Source organism: Pinus tabuliformis, chromosome J, assembly GCF_031772625.1.
Source record: "Pinus tabuliformis cultivar Carrire ecotype Pingquan chromosome J, CPIR1, whole genome shotgun sequence".
Taxonomy (NCBI): domain Eukaryota; kingdom Viridiplantae; phylum Streptophyta; class Pinopsida; order Pinales; family Pinaceae; genus Pinus; species Pinus tabuliformis.
Window position 1 is genome coordinate 1,078,512,929 of NC_142295.1, and position 24,635 is coordinate 1,078,537,563.

Consider the following 24,635-nt stretch of genomic DNA (forward strand, 5'->3'; position numbering starts at 1 on the left):
GGAATCACCATCAAGGAGACAACTTCATCCACATTATTAGGGAGCCAATCATGTACATATTGTCAAGGAGTCGAACTTGTCTGAGTCGTCATCAAATGACTCCATATCATTAAGAAGTTCATGTCATCATCATCAAAGAGTAAGCATCAAGGAGTCCAAATCATCATCCAAGACCCCAATCACATCATCCACGTCATCAATGAGTCATACAACAGTGTCGGCAAGGAGTACTTATCATCATCAACAAGTAATACACATCGTCAACATCATCATTCATCATTAAGGAGTCCACATCATCAACAACGAGTCATATATCAATATCAGAAGAATCCACATCATCGAGGAGTCCAAAAATACTTGATCATCTTTTAATCTTAGCCATTGAATTTTTATTTTTGAGGAATTTTAGAATTTATCATTTAATTCAATTTTTATTAGCTCAAAATTAATTATTTTGAGCTAATTTCCTCGAAAACTTAACTTTGACTTAACCACCAAGGTCCAAGGGTCCAATTTTTCTTGAAATATCCAAAATTCCCTTGGTGGAGGACTTCCAAAAATTAATTATTTTAAGACCCACGAATTTTTCCACTTGGAGAATTTAAATTTCCTAAGACATTTTAATTTGATTCTAATTAATTAATTTTTTGGCTTAGGATTTTAATTTAATTCCACCAAAATTTTTAATTAATCGACATTTGAGGGGTTAAATGTTTTTTCCACCCTCTAATATTTTAACCATGGTAGCTAAGTATGAGGGACCATGCATTAAAATATTTTTTACATAAGATTTACAATTTCAACCCTCAAAGGGGGAATACTCGGTCAGCTTAAACCCTCAAATTACATACCCAATTCTGTGACATAATATGATCTAGTAGGCCAAGTGCTTTGTAATAAAATAATTTAGCCAATTAGCTTAAATTATTCCCAAATCACTTTTACATAAGACTCGACTAGAACACTAAGACTCACCTAAGACTTTAATGAATAATTCTACCCTAGCTTTGGGGTGAGGCTGGAAGGAAAAACTCTGCCGGCCATCTGTGTTTAGAAACACAAATAAATCAGTGAGACGAAAAACCTCCTAGGTTGAAGTTCTCGTCAAAATAATAGGCTTACTTAGGTTGTTACATACACACACGGTCTTACTAGCATCATTTCCATTATAAATTTCCAAAACGGGTTTACAATGACACAATAAACAGTTGATTGATGATCCGATCCTTTGAAAAATTTTGGCAACTTTAATTCCTTGGAACTTTGACAAGAAGTGTGCAACATGTCCCAATAAGAAAACCAAGGCTCTGCAATATGGTCCATTTAAGATACTGAAAAAGGTGGGAGATAAAACTTGTGAACTCAATCTACCCCCATACATGCACATTTACTAAGTGGTGAATGTAGAAAATTTAAACTCTTTGACCCTTCCATGTTGGATAAAGTTGGTCATCCCTTCTATAGAGACTTAGCACTAGATGCTCGAATAAAGTTGATGGAGGATACAATTTTGCAGAAGAGGTCCAAACCTACAACACAGGGGTAGCATGAGCTTTGGAATATTGGGTTGAAAGGATAACTTCTAGGAAAAGTTAATTGGTACGCACAAGAGAAGGTAGAGGAAAATTTTCCTCACCTCATTCAGTAAAAGCTTTAGGGACCAAAATCCTCCCAATATGGGGAGGTATGATCTAGATTGGATCACTATATTATTTGCCATCCATCTTGATGCTTTTGGAGTGGAAAAATTGGAGGATTCAGCTCAGAGGACAATTTTTATTGATGGGTCCTAGTTTGGCAAATTGTGTTCTCAAACCTTCCAAAAACAGTTTGAGTCATCAAACAACATTTTTTGGGGGGTAAAACATTTTCACTTAAGCACTACACTCCTAGCGTTATTCTACATTCAAATTCCTTTCCAACAATGCAAGAAAGACCTCAAACGAAGTTCATAAGCAAAAGTTATGCAAACTAAAAGTTGACCATCCTGTTCTGATCACCGTGAGTCAAGAGGAGGCCATGTCAACTGGCATTATTCATGGAAAGTGACTAGCCACATGATCATGATGAAGAAGACTCTAGAAGAGTCAATATTGTAATTCTTGTGAAGAGTTGTATTCAAACTTAACCACTGGTAGGCTATCAACATTTGCTATAACTAAGCCACTAAGAGGAAAAGGGGTTCCATCCAATGGGAGTGCATTTTTTCCATAAATGAGAATAGAGAGAGAGAGAGAGAGAATAAAAAGGCTTTGTGCACTATAGCAGCTAAAAAACCACAGGTCTCACTCCTTGTACTTGCATCCATTCGTATTTGGAGAGAGAGAGAGAAAACAAAAAAGGCTCACCTTTTAGCTGGGCTTTCTCCTGTAAGGATTTCCCAAGTCATATATTGTGTTGTGGTTTGTGAGTTTTATTTCGTAGTTGTCTATTTTCCATATTTTATCTATTCCATGCATAAGCATAACATAGTAATTAACAAATCCAAAAATCTAAGGAAAAATTAACCCTCATAATGTAGATTTTGGATTTTCAAACACATTTTAGTAGATCCATTGTGACAAATTGTCCAATGAAATATCCATGGAAATTTACAAATCACAGGTTGGAGGAGAATCACTTAAAGAGGCAAAGGTAGGTCACTAAGATGAGAGTGGGCGACCTATCAAGGTTCCACTTCGATTGTGCAATCTGGGTTGTAGTTTTCACCATTCGAACATACAATTTGAGCAGCAACACAATTCATTCTCAATCACACTCCGAAAATCCAATCTTTTAATCCCCAATTACCCATGAATTGAGATAAAAGTCCCTTTTATATAGAGAGAGCTTCATCTCTCTTATAATAAACACGTAATCGTCTTTGTAAATAAATCAATGTAATAAAAATCACAATGTCTCATTAATACAATATGAGGTGTAACAGATACCACTTTATAATGTTAAATTATCAATGTCATGCCTCATCATTAAGAGTAGCTTCAAATAATATATCCAAAATCTAATATAATAATATCATTGAACTGTTTGTAATTCAAAATAAAAATAAAAATGGCCACAACCATCATGTCACAATAATCCATAATTGCTAAATGAAATCAAAATTGTCTAAAACATCAACTGTAAGAATGAAAGTCAGGTGCTATAGTCCTGATCATATATCTATTTTTATAGTATTGACATAAAGCAGAATAATGATCTACCCTACTTTAAAAGGTTTCGACTAGTGAACAAAATTGTAGATCTCTACCTTTATAGATTTCTTTATATACATCTCTGCTATCGGAAAGGAAATGGTATTCTCCTATGATAACTTCAAACATAAATGCCACGCAAACATTGGCAGAAAATGTCTTACCTTCCAACAACAATGCAGCATCGACCATAAAATGATTCAAGCGTTCCGCTTCTTGTCTATGTTCTTCTATCTCAGGATTAAATAATATTACAGTGTGGAAATTCCCATCACCAGCATGGGCTATAACTGGACTGTATTTGACAAAAGAAGATTCAGCAATATTTTACTTTGCAAGGTTAAATCCTAAAGTATATTGTAGTGGACACAAAAAGCAGATTCTTGAAAACTATCAGAGAAAATCACAAACAATTTACTTGGACATACAATGATTTACGAAAATATCTACGTTCCTATTTACAAATTAGAGAAAGAAAACTACCAGACATTCTAAACAGTAAGAGAAATAGATCTGTTTACAGAAAACCTAGACAAAACTGCAAAACGTGCCAGTATACCTACCATGTTAGAGGTGAAGAGTCAATTTCTGCTTTACTTCTCGCAATAACTTCTGCAAGATGAGATAATGGGACACAAACATCCTACAACCATAAACAAAACAGATAAGTGAACTGAAAATGGATAGATACGACTCAACCATCTATTTGACATAGAACTGTCCGTCCACTTGTCAAGAAAGCACAATAGATGAGGAATATAATCAATGTTGCAAACATCGGCATCAGGATAGACTCAGCAGGTGTTCAGAAAACCAAAAAATCTTTAAAATCATAAAAATATTGGTAAAAAACAGCAAACATCGGCAACAATAAAAAAATACAAAATTTGAAAAAGTCAAAAAAGTTAAGAAAAAAAAACCCAAAAAATCACTTAAATTACTAATTTTTTCAATCAAATGGCAACTTTTTCATGCGGTCTACAATAAAATCACAATTTTTTCACCCTTGAAAAAATCGCCAATTTTGTTGGCTGATAAAATCAGCTAGACCAAAAAATTATGATTTCACAAATTTTTCGTGATAAAATCGGGGTGTTTGCAACACTGAATTTAATGTATAAACAGGCATGCCCCATTTCTAATTTGGATAAATTGTTCACTACACTTCACCCAAGAATAACGAGTATACCAGTTAGTTTAACAAACCAGCAACTTAAATGCTAAAGAGATTGTCCTTTCTTGTGTAAGCTCTTGGCTTCATCATTAGAAGGGTATATATTAGTGACATCATATGCCCATTGCAAGGTAAGTCACTTAAGCAATAATATTTCTCAAAGTCTGAGATGTCTAATGTTTCTGGAATAACAAGTTTCGAAATGTCAATAGATAGGGAAACGATTCAGATGCTTGAAACAAACATATGAAAGATCAAGTGATTAAAAACTTATGACAGAAATAACTTCATCATGCATGTATATCAAAATAGGTTGGCTCATTGGTTGGACTGATCGATCATGTGGGCTGATGGTTTATATAGTATTTATCACAGCTGCAGGAGTATGGACATTAACAAAAGGAAACGAAATGCATGTTATGTGGCAATGCATGGATGGTTGGGAAAAGATGCTTCAAATTCAAGCCACTGTTTATTTTGCATGTGAAAACTGAACAAACACTAAGTCATACAACCAGGTTGCATGAGTAAGAGGACTGTTGTAAGTTCTCTAAAATGAGCGAAAAAAGGCTCTGAGTGGAACAAACCCCTGGTTTATCAGTATAACAGAAATAATTTACTCATGTTCTGATAAGTCATATGAAAGCAGTGAGGAAAAATTCTATGAAATGGGCAAAATGAAAAGTAATTTTATGAGCAAACAAGATATAGCTGAGTAGTACAAAGTTTGAAGGCAGCCCACATCACTTTTTTTAAAACATTTTCCACTGTGAGAATAAGTCTATGACTCATGAGTGTTTAGCATATTGTCAGAAATCAAGAAGGGAGGTGCATGAATCATATACAGTAACAGTACATGCCACAAGAGAAACGACTGAAAGTACATAAGAGTTTCTTCAAATATATGTTTAGAACAGAGGCTGATGTACTAGTAATTTTTCATGCATTTGAGTTAAGAGTTCGCAAATTCTGGATAAAGTGGGGTTGATATGAGACCTGCGTTTAAGTTATTTTGTATATATCTCCCTAAACAGCTGATATAAAAGGTTGGCAAGCACCAAATTAAAAGGAGATGGAAATTTGCTAGTGACACTTAGGGAAGATTTTCCTATATGATTGTTGATTTATACTACTGATTTTTAAAATTTACATCAATTTACAAAGTGTACAAATTAGCTAGCACATACTGAACTGGCTGGTTTAATGAAAAAAGGTAGTTCCATACAGAAACCATTTGGTTTGGTACCAAAATGACTTTTCCAGTTTTGTGCCACCGTTCAAACCGATTAGCCCCTGAAAACGGGTGGACTAATTAGCTCAACCAGTTCCAGTCTGCTTTGATAACACTAATAGGAACACAAAACTGGAGAGAATATGAAATCATATTAAATCTATAACAAGCTTTGCAAAAAAGCTACGCTAATATCGGCTATTCATACATCACACACCCCCATGTATATCGCGTCACAAAATTATAACTGTATAAACAATTATGGTGGTTTAATCATGTTTAATGGCCTAAACTTACCAACTAACACTATAACCAAAGTAACATGACATGACCTCCCCACCCCTTATGTCACATATTTCACATGTCAGATGCAACATGTGGGTGACACCTGTCCAACATGATTTCGACTTGTGCCATGTTCACTGGACACAACTTTGACTGTTTCCAAACACAAGCCCTACTGGTGTCCAAAATTTGGACATGTGTCCAGTGACAAAAGCATCTTAAAATAAATTTATTGCCTCATTCTCACACAATTCAGTCACAAGTTTGGAGCTCTCAAATTTTTTGGAGTGTAGCTAAGGGCGATTAAGCAATGTTAGAAGGGATTCTGAATGTTGGGAAGGGGATTTGTCCAGACCATACTAGAGCTATGCAATTAATGGTAATGTTAAATTCTTAGAGTAAAAGGATGAAAATGAAATATAAAGGAGCATTCCACTATTACATAAATTTTTAACATTACCATTAATTCAGTGTCTCGTTGGCATACTTGCCCTAAGAGACAATCAGTTCCCCATCTCTTTGCCATACTTTCATACCAAGAAAGTAATGCATAAGCCCCAGGTCCTTCATCTCAAACTCTCTTGCAAGATCCTCTTTGCAAGATTTAATCAGCTTCTCATCACCTATCAGAATCAAATCATCGACATATAATACTATAATCAACAATTTACCTTCAACCACAATATGGTAAAGTTTCGCATCTGCTTCACTTTTGGTGAAGCCCAACCCAGTGAAATAGTTGTCAATCCTGGTGTACCAAGCATGGGGTACTTGTTTTAGTCCATACAATGCTCGCTTGAGTCTGCACAAATGCGACTCTCTGCTAAAGGTCTCAAATCCTTCCGGCTGCTCAATATACACCTCTTCCTCAATCATGTCGTTGAGGAATGTTGTCTTTACATCCATTTGATGTATCTTCCATCCCATCTACGCTGACAATGCTAGAATAGATCTGATTGATGAGTACCTTGCTACAGGAGCAAAGGTCTCATCGTAATTAATTTCCTCCACCTGAGAGAACCCTCTAGCCACAAATTTGGCCTTGTGTTTCTCCACACTCTCATCTGCTGCTTGTGTTACTTTGTAAAGCCATTTGGAACTCACTGCTGACTTGTCTGTTGGTCTTGGGACCAACTCCCAAACACTGTTTCCGATAATGGAGTCATACTCCTCAACCATGGCATCAACCCATACTAGTTGTTGCACTGCTTCCTCGAATGAGGATGGCTCAATCTCTACACTCTCGCTCATCAGAGCCATGTAGCCAGTGTACTGATCTGGTGACCTCCTCTTCCTGCGCTGTGATGTGGGTGCTCCCAAAGTCTCTTTAGCATCATGCATCAATCTGTCAGCCTCTCCAGTGCGCTTTCTCCCATCTCTGGAAGTCTCTACATGAGTGGGTGTTTCCACTCTCTGCTCCTCTGCATGTGGCTACTCCACATCATCCTGAGGTTCCTCCTTTGGAGCTAAAAGCTCCTCATCTGCATGTAACTAAAGCTCCCTCTCAAGGGAACATCTCATGGCCTTCTCTTCATCGAACTTCACATCTCTACGAACCACTGTCATCCTATTGGATGGCAGGTATTAGTGTTGATAATATCAGTGATATTCGAAAATATCGCGATATTTTCGGCAAAACGATATATCACCGAGAAAATATCGCGATATTTTCTGTTTTGAAAATATCGCGATATTTTCAAAATATTGGCAAAATATCACCATATTTTGAAAATATCGGCTATGTTTAAAAATTTGAAAAATTGATTTTTTATGCTTGCCAATATTTTCGCCGATATTGCCGATAAGATGTTTTCTGGACCCTCACCGATATTTTTCCGATACCGATATTATCAACACTGGCAGGTACACCCGATAGTTGTGAGGTGTATCAGTGTACCCCACAAATATGCCCAACTCAGCTGTTGGCTCTAGATTTTTCCATGCATCCTTGGTAACATGACAGTAGACTGATGAACCAAAGATCCTGAAGTGTGCCACATCTAGTTTCTTACCTGAAAAAGCTTCTTCTGGTGTACTCATCCTGAGAATTCAATGAGGGATTTTTTTCTGCAAATAAATAGTTGTGTTGCATGCTTCAGCGCACAAGTGCAACAGTAGGCCCTGATCATGTAACATCGTCCATGCCACTCCCACAATACTTTTGTTCTTCCTTTCAGCGACCCCATTCTGTTACGAGTTATGAGGTGTTATTAACTCCAGTCGAATGCCTTCTGAAGCATAGAAGTTCTTGAGTTCATTTGACACATATTCTCCATCGTTATCACTTCTGAGAGCTTTAACTTTCCTACCAGTATCTTTCTCGATAAGTGCTTTAAACTCACAAAATTTAACAAACTCTGATCTTTCTTTTGCATGAAGAAAATCCAACACTTACGAGAAAAATCATCAACGAATATTACATAATATCTGTACTTGACCGTGGATGTTGTTGAAAATGGTCCACACACATCTGAGTGAACTCGACCAAGAATCGCTTGTGCTCGACTGCTTTGGCGTACTTCCCCAATGTACACCCTTTGCATGTGTCTCTCTACTCTAGTGTACCCTTGGGAAATCCTGTAGAAATTTGTTACATGATCTTCAAAGCTCCGTGGTGCAAGTGACCCAATCCTCTATGCCAAAACTTGTTGGAAAATGTAACTATGTTTGGTCTTCATTAATGTACTTGAGTCATCATGTAATGTATTTGTCAAAAGAATAAAGAAAAAAAAATTATTATTAATATTATGACTTATTAAAGCATGGGTTTCATGCTTGGGTCAACATGTTTTATGTCAAAGTCCCCATTGAGGACTTCTAGGATTTATTCTAGGTCAATAGTGTCATTGTACTTTTAAAGAGACCCTTCTTAGGCTTTTGAATCATGTAAAAAGGTTGAGTATTGAGTCAAATATGTCATGTCCCTTATCAAACACATTAGTAACAGGGTGCTCCTACACAATTTTGAACATTTTTTACTAAGGAAGAGGGCCCCGCACTTTCGACTTAGGGACTTAGGGGCCAAATCGACTTTATTTAGCTGCTAGTGGAATGTGGAGGCCACCCACATAGGAGTTCAAATTAGCCATTCGATATGCTTGGAGGGAAAATCGAATGGGTGGATGGAGGGGCCCTGTTAAAATTGGCAACCAGGGCAAAACTTCATGTGGGTCATCTTATTCATGGCTAATAATATTTTTATTAGATTCCTCTCGTCGAGAGGTGTAGGATTGATATAAAGATCATCCAATTCTGATAAGTATTCATGGAGATATGAATTTATTTTGATTATGGAATTATTATCAAGCCAACCTACAACTCATGTAGGCTCAGAAGCCCAACAGTCGCATCTATTCACCCACCAACGTTGTGTATAAATATAAGAGGACTTTTCCTCATTTGGACTCACTCATCTCATCACATCTCTCTCTCTCTACTACGCAGATATGAGTCTCTTCTCTACTGCGCTGAAATGGGTCTCTCTCTCACACACATGCGAAGCCAGAAACTGCTGAAACTGAAGCTGCAACTGCAGAAGTAAAGATTGACTTGCGTGGCCTAGAAGATCTCCTCTTTGGAACTGCGCTGTAGGTTCATCTGAACCTCCTTTGAAAGCCGCAACTTTTGGTGGTGGAATGAAGTCAATCCGACAAACGGTTTGCAAGATATCGACTGCCCTAGTTTGAAGCCGGAAACTGCTGAAACTGAAGCTGCAACTGCAGAAGTAAAGATTGACTTGCGTGGCCTAGAAGATCTCCTCATCTGAACTGCACTATAGGTTCATCTGAACCTCCTCTAGAAGCTGAAACTTTTAGTGGTGGAATGAAGTCAATCCGACTGTCGGTTTGTGAGATATGGTCTGCCTTAGTTTGATAATGAAGCCATTAATGCTGATGCTGCTGATCTAGGTTTGCTAGTGATGATATGAATCAGATTTATTGTATTATTTCTCTCTGCTGAATTATTGAAGATAAAAGAAGATTTGATCAAAGGGTTTCCCCACACATTGTGGGGTTTGTCCCTGGCTAGCCGCCACATCTTGTGTCTCTTGTCTTCGCTTGTTTTCTGTCGATCGTTTAATGTTCTATCTGTACTTTACTTTATGTACATGTGATTGCTAATCGGTGGAATATAATAAGAAAAAGAAGTAAACTGTTATAAGCATAAAACATACCATAATTTAACATGGTATCAGAGTTGAGGTGAAGACAAAGCCCGAGCAAGAGCAAGAGCAATCATTGAAGAGAAGATTGGCAAGGCTATCCTAAAAGAACTATCGGGTCCTCAACACTCTTTCCTGCCGAAGACAAGCTCTGTGAGAAAGCTGACTATCACGGATGGAAGATGTCTATCGATCTAACCCTTGAAGATCAAGGAGTGTTGGACCATGTAAGAGGCAATATTGTTGAGCCTTCATCAAATGCATCTGCTGCTGCCTGGAACAAATGGAAAAATGGAGAAGTCAAAACAAAGAAGATCATCCGGGACTCTATCGACAAGCGCCCGGTGGCCTACATCTCTGATCTAGACACCTCCAAGGAAATCTACGACAGACTGGTGAGTTTATTTAAAGTTAATGATGCAAATCAAGTTTTGTTTCTTAGAAATAAGTTGAGGGAAATCAAGAAGGGTAAAGATGAAAGTATGCAAGCATACTTCTTAAGAATCACAGAGATCAAGAACGATCTCCTATCTATTGGGGAAACCATTACTGACAAAGAAATGGCACTCACAACTCTCGGAGGATTACCATCTGAATGGTATGTGTTCAGGACTACTCTTCTGAACAATAATGTAATTCCTAGTTTCGAGGAATTAATGGCTAGATGCATTCAAGAACAAACAAGGGTAGAAGAGCAGGAAATGCCCTTGCCTAAAGGTCCTCCTGCTGCCTTTTCTTCTCATGCAAAGAAAAGAAATAATTTCGGGACTAAATCAAAAGGAAAGGCTGGACCTAAGGCTAGAAGAAAATGATGATGTTACATTTGTGATAAAGCAAGTCACTATGTATGAGATCTGAGCATCATGATGAATGAGATCATGGACATAAAGGGCAACATGAGATCATGGACATATAGGATAGCATGATGATGATGCACACTAGTTTGAGCAGCATTATGAAGGATAAAATCATGGACATGGGCAGCATGATGATAATCATGATTAGAGAAGCATGGTACAGTATGCAGTGGTGCAACTCGAAATCCCTCTGATGGCAATCAAAGGAATGACAAATTCAACAGCAAAGGTAAGAGGAGAGCTGGGAATCAAGGAAGAGGACAAGCATTCAAGAAGGCTAGAAATTCTAGGATGTATTATAATAAATGCACTTGACCTCAAAAGGAACCTAGTGTCCATCTTGGCAATGGAAGACAGAGGCTACAAGGTAACCTTCAGCAATGGCAAGGTATGTATATGGAAAAATAATGTTAAAGATGCCTTTACTCTTGGGTTTAGTGTTGATTCAATATATCAGGTCGATGGAAGTCCGCTAGGTGTCATGTCTTGTGACACAACCCTTTAGTCCGAACTTTGGCATCGGAGGTTTGCCCACCTTCATTACAAAGCTCTACCCGATGTAAGACAGATGGTAACAGGGATGCCCGAATTCCAAGTAGAGAAAGAAGGTGTATGTCCGGGATGTGCCAAAGGAAAGCTCAAAAGGGGACCATTCCCCTCAATCCAAAGCAAGACCTCCGATATATTACAATTGGTTTACTCAAGCACACCTGAGGTTAGCATTAAGAGGGAGACTACTACACCACATACTCCTGAGCAGAATGGTGTGGTGGGAAGGAAGAACCACATGATGATGGAAGTTGTCCGGGGCATGCTACATGATCAAAGACTTCCAAAGTTTCTATGGGCTGAAACTACAATCACTGCCGTATATGTACAAAATCGATGCCCTCATCAAGCATTGGGTTCCTAAACTCCTGAAGAAATGTTCACCACCGGTCAAAGGGAAGTCGTGATTAGTCATGATGTCACCTTTGACAAAGATATGGCTCTCAGCAAGGTGATCAATCTTCCGACTTTGAGGAGCTCTCAAGAAGCCGACACCAGGGAACCGAAAGAAAAGGATGATGAATCAATGCCTGATGTAGAAGAACCCATGGATCCGATTGATCCTCCTCCATATGAGCCTTCCTCTTCTAGGAAGAGGCCTTCATGTCTTAAGGGGTTACTTGATGATGCTGAAGGACATGCTGCACCCCGAGGAACCTTTCGTGAAAGTAAGAAACCTAATAGGTATCAAGGATACCTGACCATCATGAGCACGATCATACAAAATGAGCCTTCATCATTCTTAGATGTCGTCAAGCATCAAGTATGGAAGGATGCTATGACTGAAGAATATGAGTCTGTCATAAAGAATGATGTTTGGTAAGTAGTTCCCAGACCCCAGGACAAGACTGTTGTTACTTCCAAATGGCTTTACAAGATAAAGCATGCAGCAGATGGAAGCACGAAAAAGTATAAGGCTCGTTTTGTTGCTCGAGGTTTCTCCCAAAAGGAAGGTATAGACTATGATGAGATATTTGCACCTGTTGCCAGATATACGACCATCCGCTCAATCATAGCCCTTGCCGCTTCACAAGGATGGAACCTACATCAGATGGATGTCAAGACTGCGTTCTTGCATGGCTCGATCAAAGAAGAGGTCTACGTGGAGCAACCCGAAGGATTTGAGATTTATGATCGAAAATCTCATGTATGCAGGTTGAAGAAAGCTCTCTATGGGCTGAAGCAAGCACCCCGAGCATGGTATGAGAGGATCGATAGCTACTTGATGAAGTTGGGCTTCACTAGGAGTGAAGCCGATCCTAACCTTTACTTTAAGGTTGAAGATGACAAGCCTCTCATACTGGTGTTGTATGTGGATGACCACTTTCTAACAGGTGCAGACCCTCTCATTCACAAATGTAAGAGGGAGCTGGCCTCTGAATTTGAAATGAAAGACCTAGGACTGATGCACTACTTCCTAGGACTTGAAGTGTGGCAAAAGCCAGGAGAAAGTTTCCTATCTCAAGGAAAATATGTGGTGAAGATATTGGAAAGATTCGGAATGGTGGACTGCAAGCCTGTAACTACTCCGATGGAGCTTGACTTCAACAAGTTAAGCAGTAGTGCTGCTGGACCTGTTTTTCGAAATGCTACCGAGTATCGGCAACTCGTCGGAGCATTAATGTTCTTAGTAAACTCCCGTCCAGATATATGCTTTGCAGTCAACACGTTGAGCCAGCATATGGTTGAACCCCACCACATACACTGGATTGGTGCCAAGAATCTGCTGAGATATCTTCGTGGCACTATCACTTATGGGTTAAGATACATTGCCAGAGATGTGAGACTATTTGGATACACAGATGCTGACTGGGCAGGCAATGTGGAGGACCGTAAGAGCACTTTCGGGTGTTGTTTCTCCTTGGGATCTGCTTCGATATCCTGGATGAGCAGGAAACAAAATTCGGTGGCTTTGAGCACCGCCGAAGTAGAGTATACTGCTGCTAGCATGGCTTCTTGTGAGGCAGTTTGGTTGCGAAAGCTCTTCAATGAGTTGTTTGGATTCACATTGGATAGCACTGTGATCCTTTGTGACAACCAAAGTGGGATTCGTTTGTCAGAGAATCTCGTATTCCATGATCGCTCCAAGCATATTGATATCAGATACCATTATATTCGAGATATGGTGCAACGGGGAGCTATAAGGCTCCATCATATCGGTACAGATGAACAGGTCGCCGACATTCTGACAAAACCCCTTGGGAAAGTAAAATTTCTGACTTTCTGTGAACAACTTGGAGTTGTTCAAAGACCCTCCAATGAGGGTCATGTATGATGCATTGAGCTTTGAGAGCTCCAGGGGGGTGCGGGGTGCTTCTTGGAGCAGCATATGACCACAGGATTATTCACTATCCCCTGGTGGTATACATGTACACCCCATGGTGACATTGTAGCAGGATTGATGTGTTCTCCTGTGAGGCCTGGATTGATGTGTTCTCCATGGCAGCCTGGATTGATGTGTTCTCCATGGCAATTGTAGCAGGATTGATGTGTTCTCCTGTGAGGCCTGGATTGATGTATTCTCCATGGCAATTGTAGTAGGATTGATGTGTTCTCCTGTGAGGACAGGATTGATTAGTTCTCCTGTCGAGGCATCCTACCCATGCAGTCTGGGACTCATGGGAAGTACCTCTCATCTGATCAATGAGCAGGGAAATGAAGTTAGGGACCATAGTAGTACCGATGGACGCATCGTCGTAACTACTGTACTCCCTACGCTAGGATGACCTCCATTGATCTGGGATCAATGATACTGGTCTGGGACCAGTGGTAGTTGTACCATAGTATGACGCTGACTTCGGGTTGGTTGAGACTGGTCTGGGATCAGTGGTACATACTCTGAGACTGACTTTGAGTCAGTGGAGGATGATATTGGTCTGGGACCATTCAAGTTGTACTCACTATGACGCTGACTTTGGGTTGGTTGAGACTGGTCTGGGACCAGTGGTACATACTCTGAGACTGACTTTGAGTCAGTATGATACATCCTCGATCATTTCTTCTTCTTCATAATTCGGACAAAAGCAGAGTAGAACAGAACAATGCAAGAGCAAAGCAGAACAAAACAAAACAGTACAGATCAGTGCAGGACAGAACAAGACAAAGCAGAACAAGGAAAATAGAGCAGAGCAGGGCAAGGGTCAGGCTGTACAAGGCAGTGCATTTGATGGATGAATAGTAACGACCGATAGACAGATTGCAGATGAAGTTCTCCATGGTTGAGAGCAGTGTTGTTAAAATCGCGATTTTTTCAGCTTGCCGATCAAATCGCGATTTTTATACGAAAAAATCGCCTACTTTTTTTTTGCCGATTTTTTCGAAAAAATCGCGCTTTTTTCAAAAAATTAACGAAAAAATCGTGGGGGCTCAGGACAGCATAGTTTTATAACTTTTTTTGGGTTTTTTCATGCAATGTTTTTTGAAAGAAACAAATAATTTTTGAGTGGGGTAGCTTAATGATCAAGTCTAGGCCCTAGTATGGATATGCTATTCATGGTAATGTTAAATTCTTAAAGTAAAAGTGACATTCTCCTTAATCTTCATTTTCATCCTTTTACTTAAATTTTTAACATTACCATGAAATGACTCAGGATGTTTGAGAGTGGTTCCAGCCTCATTGGATTTCATATGGAGAAAGTAGAATTTTAGATTTCATTTAAAATACAGCAGACTTATCAGTTTTTCAGGATTTCAGGATTGGGAGATTGTAATGTTTCCAGGTGACACCACCTGCCCGGGCTACCCCTGCCACCAGTAGAGGACGTGGTCTACCTCCTATAGCTCCTACTTCTAGTTCTTCAACGTCTAGATCACATCAGACTCCACTGCCATTTCCACCTGCACGGGCACCAACATCTACATCTAGAGGGAAAGGGAAAGCTGTGGCATTTTCTCGCAAGAGGGGCAGAGGAAATCAATAGGATTAGACTTTCATTTTATTGTATATGACATTATGACATGATGAGATACATTATCATATTTTTTGTTGATATTTTGAGGCTGAGTTGGGACTTACTATTCAGGACATGATTCAATGTTATGTGTGATTTTAGCGCTAGAAATGATATTAAACATCTTATATATTAGTTTTTTTATCATATTTATGTGTCAATGTATTTATTTTATGTTGTAGATGGTTTAGATATTAAAAAAAATGAAAAAAAATGAATATTTTTGTACCAAACGATTTTTTCCCGCTTTTTTCCGATTTTTTCCCGATTTTTCCGATTTTTTCCGATTCGTTCCCCGCGCCGATTTAATCCCGATTGCGCTTTTAACAACATTGGTTGAGAGGGAGTGTTAAAATTGGCAACCAGGGCAAAACTTCATGTGGGTCATCTTATTCATGGCTAATAATATTTTTATTAGATTCCTCTCGTCGAGAGGTGTAGGATTGATATAAAGATCATCCAATTCCGATAAGTATTCATGGAGATATGAATTTATTTTGATTATGGAATTATTATCAAGCCGACCTACAACTCATGTAGGCTTAGAAGCCCAACAGTCGCATCTATTCACCCACCAACGTTGTGTATAAATATAAGAGGACTTTTCCTCATTTGGACTCACTCATCTCATCACATCTCTCTCTCTCTACTGCGCAGATATGAGTCTCTTCTCTACTGCACTGAAATGGGTCTCTCTCTCTCACACATGTGAAGCCGGAAACTGCTGAAACTGAAGCTGCAACTGCAGAAGTAAAGATTGACTTGCGTGGCCTAGAAGATCTCCTCTTTGGAACTACGCTGTAGGTTCATCTGAACCTCCTTTGAAAGCCGCAACTTTTGGTGGTGGAATGAAGTCAATCCGACAAACGGTTTGCAAGATATCGACTGCCCTAGTTTGAAGCCGGAAACTACTGAAACTGAAGCTGCAACTGCAGAAGTAAAGATTGACTTGCGTGGCCTAGAAGATCTCCTCATCTGAACTGTGCTATAGGTTCATCTGAACCTCCTCTAGAAGCCGAAACTTTTGGTGGTGGAATGAAGTCAATCCGACTGTCGGTTTGTGAGATATGGTCTGCCCTAGTTTGATAATGAAGCCGCTAATGCTGATGTTGCTGATCTAGGGTTTGCTACTGCTGATATGAATCAGATTTATTGTATTATTTCTCTCTGTTGAATTATTGAAGATAAAAGAAGATTTGATCAAAGGGTTTCCCCACACATTGTGGGGTTTGTCCCTGGCTAGCCGCCACATCTTGTGTCTCTTGTCTTGGCTTGTTTTCTGTCGATTGTTTAATGTTCTATCTGCACTTTACTTTATGTACATGTAATTGCTAATCGGTGGAATATAATAAGAAAAAGAAGTAAACTATTATAAGCATAGAACTTACCATAATTTAACAGGCCCACATGAGGCTAAGGGGGCCCAAGGAGTTATAAAGAAGGATCAGCTCTCATTTTGTTTTCATCTTGAACATTTGCAAACAAGCACTCTTTTGTACGCTCTACTGCTTAGCAAGTCTACCGTTGTTTCGCCACGAATCTCTCATGCGGGAGATTCAACCCCTTCTTCGGAGGACCATCCATGTCCACCCTAGGGAGGTTGTTTCACAGGAATTTCAGGGAGTTCGGTATAGTCACACACTTCAGGCATCAACGCAGAGAGGGAACTACGTACTTCTTGGGCAGCCAGAAACACACAGGAGAGGTTGGAAGCCAGCCAAGAGATTCATTGCTTGCTGGGAGTTCCGGGAGCTGAGGAGGTTGCTTGTTGAGGACATTTTCGCTGGAGTTTGCAACCAGCTAGACCAATGCATTAGTTATTCGAATTTCCAAGCAAAGGGATTGCGTAGAGGCCTGTAGCAGCAATTCGTGGGGACTTGGGAGAGCAGTCAATCTTGGCCAAGAGCCATCCGGGGAGCAAGTAGTTGGATAACACAAGTATAACTAGCGTTTTAGAGGTGTTTACAGAGGGATTTGCAGGCTATTTCCTGCAAGTCGAATTTGGCAGTCGAAACTGGGGAGAGGTTCCAAGGAGGTCGAAAATCCAAAGTCAAAACCAACGAAATTCCCTTCAAGGTTCTTCTGGGTTGTCCAAGGAGTCCGGGGTTGAAAGGATGTAATTTTCTGGGCGGGTTTTAGGCACCTTCCAGTAGTTCGAAGTTCAGCAAGGCAGCAGTTTACTGGGGCAGTGCAGTGCAGAGTGGTGCCGCAGTTGGGAAGCCTTCAGCTCAACTATTTTCCTACCTGGGGTTGGTGTTGCTTGTTCATTGGAACAAGCTCAGGTGCACCATTCCATTTTATATTGTATCTAGCCCTCTGATTTTTAATTATATGGCTCAGCAGTGCCTGATTGGCAGCATTTTCATGGATGTCTAATGTGTGCTTTTATTTTTATATGCTGTTGCACTATTTATTTGCTTAATATCACTCACATTGCTACTTAGGAACATTACAATGGTAACAGGGCATGATCTTGGCCTAGCTGTGGGTAACCAATAAGATCATGGGAGATTTGGGCATGTATGCATAGTGATGAGTTACTCTGTATAATACCCATGGCTCAAGGGAGATTTAGTATGCAGGAATTTTGGGGTGGAATCTGCTAGAGCGATAAGAGGTTGGCTCAGTTGAGGAAGGTGTTAGACCAGATCCATCCTTGTCCTTACAGCGTAGACACTAGAGGTGCACAAATTGTGGGAGTACAACCGTCTAGACTATGTGGGGAAAGCCGACATAATCAGGGCATATGATCTCCTGAAAAGGAGCAGGCAGGCCAAAGATAGTTAGAGGATGAGCCAAGGAGAGGACTTTTCTGGTGGAGACTTGGTCTTAGACATCAGGGACCTGAGGAGGAGATTGAACATGAGGCAGAAGACACGCGAGAATGTGAGGATCAAATTGGTATACCTAGTGTGGCACAAGAGTCACCATCATTGGAGGCCTCTTTGATAGCACCAGTTGACACCTTGGGGGAGAAAGTAAAGCATACACCCATAGGACCATCCATTGATGAGGTGCCAGGAGACACAGACATGTCCACCATTCAGAAGGTGACATCCATTGTTGAGATATCCGGGGTCGTGACCGAGTTTTCAAGTGATAGCAGCGCACGACAGGATGATGAGGTGCCGAGAGACATCATCACCCTTGATGAGGATCTGGTAGGTACAAAGGCACCCAAATCTATGATAGAGTTGCGAGATGAAAATCACCTACAACAACATGGAGAGCACATAGAGGGGCGTGAGCTAGTCATGGAGGGGTAGTTCATGACTCGTGTTGAGGCCATGGTGGAGGAGGACAAGCAGTCTTCTTTGGGGCCCACCAATGACTTAGAGTTGTTAGATGCACAAACCGTCAATAGAGTTGCATTACTTCCAGATAATAGCTCTCTCTGGGCTTATATAGATGGGGCTTGCAACATTGCTAGACTACCTTTGCACCACGGAGAGAGAGATGCAGAGACTCCTCGACAAATTTTATGTGTTGACCAGGATGGTGAGTTGAGGCGACATGAGTTGCGTAGGGTGCAACACTCGCAGGATGGACGGCTTGTTCTATGTGCTAGCGTTTGTGCATTCGATCCCTCTCCTGGGGTTGGATGGCGAGAGATTCAGAGTTGGTACCCAGTGGAGTGGGCTAAACTCATGAAGATGATCGTAGTCCGGGGTAAAGCTCAACGGCAACTCTCAGACAATGAGGGTGCTAGAGGCTCAAGTTGGCATTGGGATCCAGGCGGGGCTTCCTATCCGATATCAAACATGTGGGAAGGCTATGGCATTGATGAGGTAGTCAACCCCGTGCCTGAGCGCATGCATTCCTTAGGGGAGTTCCAGTTGATGCTAGTGGCCAGGTGGTTTGTGAGCAGACTCCATTGGTTGTTTTGGCATGTTGGTTGCGCATGGGGGCACAGGATGATTAGCATTCTCTGGAAGGAGCTGGTTGGAGGAGGTGGCATGGGTATGCCACCAGACCAAATATTGTATGGAGATGATGTTCTCCCATTGAGGTTTAGGACTCAGGGGTCACAGAGGATCGGCACAGCAGAGATATCCCCCCTAGCAGGAGTGGAGTTAGGGTGCTCAAGTCTACCAGGATGGACAAGGGGACATGACGCATGTCATGGTGGGTCCACTATCAGAGTGGCAAACACTTTGGCACATGCGGGATACCATATGTTATAGGGTGATATGATAGTAGGCAGTGGTACACAAGACTGCACAGAGTCAGGTCGTAGCGTCTAGTTTTATATAGAGGGATGTGGCCTGATGCATACAGACCCAATTCTAGGCCATAACACCGAGTGGTGTGTAGGGCTATGCAGGGAAGTGCAGTGGCCTGCAAAGGAGCATGGAGATACATGGTTGTATACCACAGCATGTCGGTTGATACTACGGCGTAGGAGTGACTCACATCGCATTGAGGACGTGTGGGGAGTGACACGTGCAGTGACACAGGCAAGACACAAGACGATACAGGATGGTATGGTTGTAGCCGGTGGTATTCCATGGTGTGCAAAGTCAGGTTGTGGTATACAGTGGCATGTCGATGAGTGCGGTGATACTGGGTGGCATGCAGTGGCAGATGATGTAGTGCAATGGCTGCTTGGAGCGTTACCTCCGAGGAGATTTATTGGCAAGGGCAATAGGTGTACTATTGGATGCATATCGCTTAGGATTAATGAGGACATGGTTGAGCATCTGGTGACACCATGTTTAGCAGAGATAGAGCCTCGAGGGGGTTGTCAGCGAATCCAAGGCAGAGATAGGGATGTCTATAGGATTACTCTTGAGCATTCTGGCAGACTCTTGATCATACCCACCCATCCTCCTCCGGTGCTGCTTACAGTCACATAGTGTTTGGTTGTTTCCCCTTGACACTCTCCATTCAGGCAGCAGGGCATGGGAGGCTCACCCTAGGCAGTTGGATGAGACAATGCGTGTCATGGGCTGGGAGGAGACTCTCCAGTTGAGACACTTGGTAGGTGCACGAGTTGACAGATATAGGCTTAGGGATAGCATGGTTGATTGTCAAGGAAGCATATGTTCCACCACTAGACTCACACTTGGGGAGGTGACCGAGAGGGAGTTGTATGGTGCTTTTCCAGCTCAACAACTTGAGAAATTAGGTAAGCATGAGGTGCGAGGGATGGTAGCCCTTGTTGGCAGGATGATGCCTAGGCTTCCAACAGGACCAACGCACATCATCAGGAGTTGGGATAGTAGATCTTGCTATGTGATTTGGCAAGCACGGAGAAGTTGGTTATTCACAACACAGGTTCTTGATGCTCGATGCCTTCCTATTGGATGCCTACAGGAGTCAAAGACAAGGCACAGAGGAGTCCCAATAGCTAGCAACATATGACAGCGACAAGCAGAGAGGATTGGGGGTTGTGGACCTCTAGTATGGTTATGGGATCCAAGGATCCAGTGGATTGGTGGGATACTCCACTCCTCAGTGAGCATAGGCAGGATAACATTCGAATTGATTAATTCACAGGCAAACGCATGGGGAATCACCGACGCCCTCACCATAGGGAAAGGTAGATTATTGCACAAGATTGGGGCCAGCCATGGAGGGATAGACGTTGACATTATTGGGTCACTTTGGCAGGTTGGGCCTAACCTCAATCATTGCATACATCGTGGCCAAGACCTATGCGAGAGGTGGCTCGTGTACGAGCATGTTAGACAGTTAGTGATGACCAGGGTGTCGCGGGGTCAGCAGGACAGTTTCTTGCTGCTTGGGCATGGGACCCTAGCATCATAGTACTTAGCAGTTCAGATACCCATAGGGGTGAGCTAGTTTCTATAAGGGAGGGTCATCAACATTCTCCATCGGGTTTCAGTGATTCGCTAAGGGCGTGGGAAACTTCATCAACATGGCAAGATGGCCAGCGAGAGGATTTCAAGAGGAGCTGATGCAAGCGAGGCTTCATTCGCATAGGGATTGAGTTGTATCTTCAAGGACCCACAATCAGAGTGCATGGGGTGGACTATTAGATAGAGCATCTTAATGAGGATTTGGGTAGAGTTTTACATCGTCAGGATGCTCTACTTATTGGTGATAGACACAGGGGTTCTAATGCCCATATCTGGCAGGATAGTGAATGGAGCAAGGGGGGCTTCACATTGATCAAGTTGTCTTGGGATCCTGGTATCGAGGGACTCCTTCACTATAGGATAGTACAACAATCAGGGACAATCCAATGGCACATTTGGGACCCTGGTGAAATTTGCAGTGATAGTGGGGGCCACAGTGAGAAAGGGTGTTTGTTCAAGAATTGCTCGAGGACAAGCAATGTTTGGTGCATTGGAAGAACTTGCCAGATGAGGATGCCACCTGGGAGGGTGAGCATATTTTGGAGCACCCAGCTTTGAGGTTGCTTGAGGGCAAGCGACATTTGGGAGGGGAGGACTGTCGTGTCCCTTCTCAAACACAATAATAACATGGTGTTGCTACACAATTTTGCACATTTTTTACTAAGGAAGAGAGCCCCACACTTTTGACTTAGGGACTTAGGGGCCAAATTGACTTTATTTAGCTACTAGTGGAATGTGGGGGGCACCCTCATAGGAGTTCAAATTAGCCATTCGATATGCTTGGAGGGAAAATCGAATAGGTGGATGGAGGGGCCCACATGACGCTAAGGGGGCCCAAGGAGTTATAAAGAGAGATCAGCTCTCATTTTGTTTTCATCTTGAACATTTGCAAACAAGCACTCTTTTGTATGCTCTGCTGCTTAGCGAGTCTATCGGTTGTTTAGCCACGAATCTCTCACGCGGGAGATTCAATCTCTTCTTCGGGGGACCATCCGTGCCCACCCTAGGGAGGTTGTTCCACAAGAGTTTCAGGGAGTTCGGTACAATCACACACTTCAGCCATCAGCGCATAGAGGGAATTGTGTACTTCCTGGGCAGCTAGAAACACGCAGGAGAGGTTGGAAGCTAGCGAAGAGATTCATTTCTTGCTGGGAGTTCCGGGAGCTGAGGAGGTTGCTTGTTGAGGACATTTTCACTGGAGTTTGCAACCAGCTAGACCAGTGCATTAGTTATTCGAATTTCTGAGCAGAGGGATTGCGTAGAGGCCTGTAGCAACAATTCGTGGGCACTTGGGAGAGTAGTGAATCTTGGCCAAGAGCCATCCGGAGAGCAAGGAGTTGGATAACACAGGTATAACCAACATTTTAAAGGTGTTTATAGAGGGATTTGTAGGCTATTTCCTGCAAGTCAAATTTGGCAGTCGAAACCGGGGAGAGGCTCCAAGGAGGCTAAAATCCAAAGTCAAAACCAGCGAAATTCCCTTCTAGGTTTTTCTGGGTTTTGTCCAAGGAGTCCGAGGTTGAAAGGATATAATTTTCTGGGCAGTTTTGGGCACCTTCCAGCAATTCGAAGTTCAGCAGGGCAGGAGTTTACTGGGGCAGCGCAGTGCAGAGTGGTGCAATAGCTGGATAGCCTTCAGCTCAGCTATTTTCCCACCTGGGGTTGGTATTTCTTGTTCATTGGGACAATCCTGGGTGCACTAATCTATTTTATATTGTATCTAGCCCTCTGATTTTTAATAATATGGCTTAGCAGTTCCTGATTGGCAACGTTTTCCTGGATGTCTAATGCGTGTTTTTAATTTTATATGTTGCTGCACTATTTATTTGCTTAATATCATTCACATTCCTACTTAGAAACATTACAAAATCTGATTATATAACCTCCACACCATGGCGGCCTAGAAGAAGATCAAGTCGGCCTAAGGACCCTATTCGACCTCACATGAAACCTATAAATGGAAGCTCATCGAATTCATTTGGAGCATCATTGTCACACACAAGTTCGATATCTCTTGTAGCTGGGAAGAAGTACGAAATTCTCTTGTAGCTGGGAAGAAGTGCGAAGCCTATCGCCAGGAATTCGAAGTGAATGCGAGTGTGGGGAAGTCTAAGGAGAAAGGAAAAATCGAAATTTGGGTGCCTCTCTCTCTCTGTTTCGTTTCCTAGATTGGGAGATCGAAGTGAAGAGTCTCAAAGAATACTATTGAAAGGAAGAATTTCTTGACTAGGTTTTTCCCCTCAAGGGGGATTTTGCCCTGACACTATGCCTACATCTGGTGTCTATTGTTTCATGTGTTGCTTCTTTGGTAGTTGCTTGATGAACTAAAAGAAAGAAGATATAAAGAATCGTAATAACAAGAAACATCACAAGTAATTATCAAGAATAAGAAAATCTTTCTGCCTTTTTGATTTTCTAACATGGTATTAGAGGTTTGGTGAAGAGGGAAGTAAAAGCCAGTCTCAAGCACTTCATCAAGGAACCATTCAAAAGGACTATCTCAAGGAAGGAGTCTACTATATTCAAGGAAGATGTCTAACACAATGTCCTCTAACTACATGTCCGGGAAGAAGAGGTTTGATCTAATCCTTGAAAAGAACAAGGTATTGGACTTGGTAAAAGGAAAAGTAAAGAAGCCTACAAAGGATTCCAGTGTTGCTGACAAAGTGAAATAAAGGGAATTAGAATTGGTGGCCATCACTCTGATGGTAGAAGGAATAAAGGACAACCTTGTCCCATTCATAGCTAACATCGATCATGCTCAGGAAATGTATGAAGCCTTGTCGAAGTTATTTACTATTAAGAACATTGGTCAAGTAGCAAGTTTGAAGAATGAGCTAAGGACCACAAAGATGACTAAAGAAGACACTGTGGCAACCTTCTTTGTGAAGATAGCTAGAATCAGGGATGATCTCTTGGCCATTGATGAAATTGTTCCAAACAAAGAACTCGTGATCACTGCCCTATTAGGATTACCACCTACTTGGGGTGCATTTGTTGCAGGTCTTAACAGTTGGAAGGAAGCTCCCACTTTTGAAGAACTATGGATTGCCTACAGTCAAGAAGAATTGAGGATCTCTTTAGTTGCCAATTCTAAAGGTGTTTCAAATGCCTACATTGCTCAACATAAAGGAAAGAAATTGAAAGGACCGAGGAAGAAAGTTGACATGTCTCAGGTCAAATGCTATCAATGTCATAAGAAAGGTCACTATAGGAGTTATTGTCCCAACAATCCAAGAAACAAGAAGAGAGAAAGAGATCAAGCCAACTTTGCTAAAGAAGGAGACCCAAAGAAAGTCAAGCCCGAAGACTCTCACATTAGGGACTTGCACTACTAAGTCCTTTGCTTGTAGCTTTATATCTCTTGTTTTATATGTTTTAAAATTTATAGGTTTTTAGCATATTTGGGAA

The 24,635-nt window shown here is 41.4% G+C and overlaps 1 protein-coding gene across 1 annotated transcript in view; it reads right to left on the reverse strand.

Moving 5' to 3' along the window:
• The window catches only part of LOC149230696 (FAD-linked oxidases family protein), a 326,280-nt gene that overhangs the window by 113,449 nt on the left and 188,196 nt on the right, over positions 1 to 24,635 (reverse strand). The window contains exons 9-10 of the mRNA XM_089376125.1: positions 3,758 to 3,837; positions 3,359 to 3,489 (exon numbers count right to left, since the gene is read on the reverse strand). Of these exons, the coding sequence (XP_089232251.1) occupies positions 3,359 to 3,489; positions 3,758 to 3,837 (211 nt within the window). The remainder of the gene's footprint in view (positions 1 to 3,358; positions 3,490 to 3,757; positions 3,838 to 24,635) is intronic.